Here is a 6,000-nt window from a genome sequence, read left to right as displayed (position 1 = left end):
CTTGTAAAGCGCCAGTGCGTGAGTGAGCACTGGGTCATCATAAAGGAAGCATTCTGTATTTCCAGGCAAGCAGCCATAAGGAAGTGTTGCCGGCCAACCCCAAAGTCAGTTAAGGCTCCTCGAGAGCGATTCGGATTTTGCATGCCCTGCACCAGTTTGGTGCCTCACAAACGACCGTCCAATTTTGCAGACAAGGGTTTTGGGGTAATTTTGGATTACCCAGATAACCGCGTACAATTGCAAACACTTTGCAGATCATCCACCCTACGTCACGCCAGGCTGGACTTCATCCTACAAAGAGGATAATGCTCGTACGCCCGGCAACACTGGGGCTTGCAGTTGCGGGGGGAGGGGCACCACCTCTGACGTAGGCGGCGACTGAGCATCTGCCCCGCCCGCGCGAAGCACGAACCCCAGAACTGACTCCAGCGGGGGCGGGTCCAAGCGCCGGCTAAGCCGCCGGGGAACGCTCCAGTCCGGCCCCGCCCCCTTGGCGCGCGTGGCCCCGCCCCCGCCGCAACGCAGTCTCCTTGCATCGCCCCGGTCCCCCCTCCCCCTAGCTGCTGCTCCACCCGTCCCTCCCTTTGGACTTGGAATCGGGCCGTGGCGGGTGAGTGCGAAGGCGGCGCGAAGCCTCCGCCCTGCTTTCCGCCGCCCTGGGTGAGAGCAACGGGGGTGGCAGGCTGATCCCGCAGGGTCGGGGGCCCCCCGCCCCCTCCCCGCCCCACGCACATAGAGGCCGGGAAAGGAGCCGTTGAGGCTGCGGCGGTTGCCGGCATGGAACGCGGCGACGTCACGGACAGCCGTTAACGGGTTGGGGGCTCTGGGGCCCGGGCGGCGGTGGGGGAAGCTCCCATTTGTGACAGGGCCCCTTAGTCTGACTGCCCAGCCTGCTCTCGCCACCCTTGCCCCAGGGTCCTTGGACAAATTTGCACCCAGAGCAGCAGTTTGCATCCAGGGGGGCTGGTGCTGCACCCTGGGGTGCCTTGAGGTCCTTCCAGGGGTGTTGTGCTGTGCTAGGCATGCGAACACCTGCACAGGATTTGGAAAACCACACTGGAGATTTTGGATGGATGTTCACAGTTTTGGGGGGTGGAAATCTGTCCCAGAGCGAGCTTTGGTACAATTGTAGAAAATCTGAGCTGGAAGAGACCTCAGGAGGGTATGTAGCCCAATCTCTGCTCAAAGCAGGACCACCCCCAGCTTGCCCATAGTCGGGGTAGCTGTTTTCCTTTCTGAGCTCTTGGCTGCAGAAGAATTGCTCAGTTAGTCTTCTGTCTGGGGGGAAATGAGTGACAGTGAAGGGCTGGCACAGGTGCCTTGAGTCTTAACCTTGGGTGGCCTCCCATCAGAAAGGGGAAGCACCGATCTAGGATGTGAACCGATACGTTCTGTGAATCGCTTTGGTTTGTAATGATGTTGCCCTTCAATTTTTCACAATGCACTTTTAAAGAAAACATGCAAGTGTTTTGCTTCAGGATAGTAGCCCCAAAATACCACGTGGCCCTCGTGTTTTGCAAGAGATTCAGCTGCTCAGCCTGCCTTGTCAAATGGAGAGGAAACTGATGGGGCTAATTTCATTGTCCCAGGCAAAAGTGTCCAGCATACTGTAAATGATAAAAAGTAAAAATCTGATTTTATTTTCATGTCAGAAGAAGAAGATGACAGACATTTTCTTTTGACCTGAATCTTATATTGTCAAGAGGCCTGTAAATTGTAGCCTTACTTGGAACTGGCAATAAATATCCTTTCTTGTGTGTTTCACAGGGAAACTGGGAGAAGTTGTCATGTGAATACAGGATGTTAGGTGATTGGCTTGGTCAGTGAAGGGTTTCTGCACAGGTACGATATTATTTTGTTGGCTGAATAAGAGAGTAACAGGATTTAAAGTGAAGACTAATGGGGTGAAATCCTGGTTCTGTTGAAGTTTATGGCAAAATAATGTCACGTAGTAACATGATATCTGGTGTCCGTTGCTGTGGCTTGAACAGGCTGATCAGCGGATGCCCAATTTTAATTTGGACAGTGACTCTCAATTTTTTCTGTGAAGCATAGAGAAGACGGTTCATTCATTGTCACAGGACCATTTACTTAGAAATGTAAGAGATAGTGTCAGCATAAAGTTTTAGCTGTGGCCAGTGGGACTACTTCCATATAAAGCTGTTTACAAAGAATAAATGGCAAAGATGAAGGGGAGAAAACTTGGGCAATCTCATACCTAAATTTCTTTGCAATCTGGCTTTAACTTTTTTTATTTCTGACTTACACTTAAATGTCAGTCACTTAACCCCTCTGTGCCTTACTTTACACATCTGTCAGATGGCAATACTATTTTATTATCCATCTAACAGGCTTGTGAGGCTTTACTTAGCAGAGACTTGCAAGATTATAATGAAAATGTATTGCCTAGACCTACACACTTTAATTACATACTCTTATTAAGATAAAAAAATACTCAAGAAGAGTGAATTAAACCAAATAAATTACAATACATAGCTGCTTAATTAATTCCCTCTTTTATTAATGCTTTAATTCTCTAACAAATATGCTGTTGGCGACTACATCCTTCCCTAGTTATGGGAGTCCTTGCTGATTTTTCCCTCTTTGCTGAGGAAAAAGGAGACTGCTTGAGTGCCCTTTTTTCATCAATGCTATTTATTTTCCTTTGCTTTCTCACCACCAGTCTTGTGTCATAAATGGCAGCAATGGATGGAGAACAGGATGTAGCTGATAATAAAAGTAGCTCAACATTGGTCCAAGTGACAACCAGTAGAGATTGTTCAAGTGCTGAATGGCACTCCCTCCAGCAGACTAAGTATGCTATCTGTATTGCATACAACCATTCCTGTGCTAGCTGCAAACATTGCCAATCACTGTCGCGAGACTTGTGTGTTCTACAGATTGTATCACAAGTATTTTGATCATTGGTATGTCTGTTGTTCTTTTGTGTTTAGCCAGGTGTTCAAAGATGAAGGAAAGCTGGTCTGCGTTTGATACTTTTGAGCCTCATTTCAGGCCTCTAGTAGTAATTGAGCTAGCAAAAGATACCAAAGAGGAAACCAAAGAATGGCTCACTCAAAGAATTGAGGACAAAAAGAAAAATGGAGGTGAGTATAATGATTATTTGGTATATTAAAATTGTGCTAGTTCATGTTATTGGAACAGGTTCAAGGTACCATATTTTCACAAATAGAAAACAGCCCTGATTATAAAACAGCCCCCCCAATAATTAGATTCTGTGGATGAAAAATTTATAAATTTGTTATAATTTTCCAGGTGTAGAATCTGATTATTGGAGGTTTGCCTTGAATTTGTACCCTTCCCACTGCTACACCAGGGAAAATAAATCTGTGGTGGGGGTCAGGTAGCCCCTTTGATCTCTGTTTCTTTCTCTCCCTTTCTTCTCTCTGTAATGTCAGGCCCTGCTCTCCCTAAGCACAAGGTAATGAAGAGCAAAAGAGAAAACAACAGCTTTAAAATGAAAAATGGCTGTAGCAATTTGTACATAGTATTCATGCACTTAGTTCATCCAGAATTAATGCATGTTACCCTTTTTTTGAAACTGCTGCAAGTTTCAGCACATGTATTCCATGAACACACTTTTGAGCAGCACTTTGGCACCTACATCTATATAGTAGAAACCTCACATGATGTTAGTTCAAAGCTAAAGGCTTATAATTTATGACAGTTCATTGGGCTGGGCCCCAGTGGTCAACAGTGTTTTAAGCTATGATGACTCCACAGCTCAGCACTGCTCCAGATGTGCATGTATTCCACATAACCTGCACAAAGGATCCATATGCTAATTAGCCCCCACTCACGACTGGAACTGGGTGTCCTTGTCATGAGTCCTGGGATGCTCCAAAGTCTAAATGTATGCAGGGTAGTGGCTCACTGTGACTTGAAAAAGAGTCGGTGCCGAGAGGGACTGAGCGCAATGGACACTGAGCGCAATGGGTTTGTGTCTTTTGTTTTTTCACTATGCTAGAAAATTGGGGATTATACTTTACTTACCTGGCAGGGGAAACACCGTGTATCTGGGTGCAAGAAGGCAGTTTTCATTAAGTGTTCCTGGGTATAACTGCGCTTCTGGCCTGGTTTAGTACCCACCAAGGTGTTGGGGCTTAAAGTCCACTTTATGGAAATGGGAGGCTCCTCCCTGGCTGCTTCTGCGGCCATATGGCTGAGGGCAGGAAAAATTTGGGGTCATCCAAACCCCAAGCCTCTGAGCTTGGGCCTGCGTGTAGGATGCTTGCCAAAAGACTATGGAAATATCTGAAGCCCCTGGTGGGGGTGGAGAATGTTTGCTGGTTGTAGGGTCACTTATTGTTCTGGACTGACTCATGGATTTGGACTTGATGTGGCTGATTTGGCTTGGAACATGAAACATTTCTTTAAAAAAATAAAAATCGGGGATTATGATTAACAAATCTAGGGCATCATGTTTTCTGGAACACAACAAAATCAACAGTATTTTAGAAGTGAAAGGAAATTTTAGTGAATCTGTTTAAATTATAACCTGTAGAGTGTCCTTTCTTGAGCCACTGCAGGAAATTTGTAAGTATTGGAGTGAAAGTATATATTTCGCAGATACAGTATGTACAAATAAAGCAGGACTAAGTAATTTGTACTTAGAATAATTTGTACAGTTTCATTTAAAGTAGACTATAACCTGGAGTTTGGGAATACCGCTCTATTTCCATATCTTGGTGGAACATTCATTTTTCTACTTCACAACAGATGTTTTCAGTATCACGGCAATAGTTCTTCATAAATTTATGAGTTGCTATAATGTGTATTTACAGCATTAGGTATAGATGCATGATCTGTCTTCTGTATTGCTGGAAAAAAAGTGTCACCAGAGTTTCCCAAATTACCTTTTTGCCTGGCACCCTCTAGAATTTTATCTATTATACACAAGTAGAATTGTATACTTAAACAGTAAGGGAAAAAGTATATGTGATCAGATTTCTATGAACTGTAAATGGTTCAGGATAAAAAGGTTTGCAGAAGGAATCTAGGCCTTATTTTACTTGTATCCCAGGTACAAAATCATTGGGACTTCACTATGGCCGTGGATTTGCCTCTAGGCCTTTTATATAAATGTAGGTGATATTTCTATTGAGCTATAAACCTCACTCGTGAATAACTTGTCGAAGTAGATTGGGCTGTATAAATTAGGCTTACTTATGTTCTCTAAATAAACACTGCAGGAGTAACAACTGCCTGGTAACTGTCCTCCATATGCCTCACTGTCAGTTGCCTGTTGATTCTCCTGCAAATTCCAATTGGTCAGGATTTTTACAACAGTCAAACAAAACCCAGACCTAATCCTGCAAGGTGGTGAATGCCTCTTGTCAGATGCTGTAAACTGTAAATTCCTGTTGCCTTAGAGAGTTTTGGGTGCTTTACAGTAAACAGGTTTGGTTTTAAAGCGATATGGATTAAAATAAATAATTTTTGATGTGTGCCTTTATCCTATAAAGGTGCCCAGCTGTTGGTTAAACCATTGGCAAAAGAAGATGGAGGAAAAATAGATGGAAATGAAAATATTTATCTTGTTGGAGCCTCTCACTTAAGGCTGCTGCTGGGAGCTGAAACTGTGGGACTGGTAAAAGAGTGTAATGATAACTCAATGAGAACCTTTACGTATAGCAGTAGGAACACTTTCAAAGGTTTTGCAGGTGAGCATTTTGGGTTTCTTTCTGAATCACTTATAGCATTGGTTTTCAACCCTTTTTAACAAGTGTACCCCTTCTGAGCACATGGTGGGGCGTATGCTCCTGGATCTGTGCATAGGGCATGGGCAGGATGCTGCTAGGGCTGCACTGGGCTGTTCCCAGTGGGGGTGGGTGGGCTGTGCTCGGGGTCAGAGGTGGCAGCGCTGGGGGGAGGGCTATGTGGAGGCTGCAGCCACCCCAAAATTCGCCGTAGCCCAGCCCGACTCCCATTCCTAGTGCATTCCAGCCCAACAACTCTGCTGGGAACAACCCAGCACAC

General features: G+C 45.0%; 1 protein-coding gene across 3 annotated transcripts in view; it reads left to right on the top strand.

Annotated features, from left to right (window-relative positions):
• The first annotated feature begins 468 nt into the window (after window positions 1-468).
• ANO10 (anoctamin 10) overlaps window positions 469-6,000 on the top strand; it is a 237,978-nt gene continuing 232,446 nt past the window's right edge. The window contains exons 1-4 of one of the 3 annotated variants that reach the window (XM_090046444.1): window positions 482-610; window positions 1,768-1,842; window positions 2,955-3,107; window positions 5,487-5,684. In XM_090046444.1, the coding sequence (XP_089902570.1) occupies window positions 2,969-3,107; window positions 5,487-5,684 (337 nt within the window). In that variant the 5' untranslated portion in view covers window positions 482-610; window positions 1,768-1,842; window positions 2,955-2,968. Of the gene's footprint in view, window positions 661-1,767; window positions 1,843-2,954; window positions 3,108-5,486; window positions 5,685-6,000 lie in introns of all 3 variants that reach the window. The other 2 variants (XM_090046445.1, XM_090046446.1) reach the window with 2 other exon arrangements.

This window comes from Crocodylus siamensis, chromosome 5, assembly GCF_052110815.1.
Source record: "Crocodylus siamensis isolate JL-2025a chromosome 5, ASM5211081v1, whole genome shotgun sequence".
Lineage (NCBI taxonomy): Eukaryota > Metazoa > Chordata > Crocodylia > Crocodylidae > Crocodylus > Crocodylus siamensis.
This window is presented reverse-complemented; position numbering and strand designations above follow the sequence as displayed.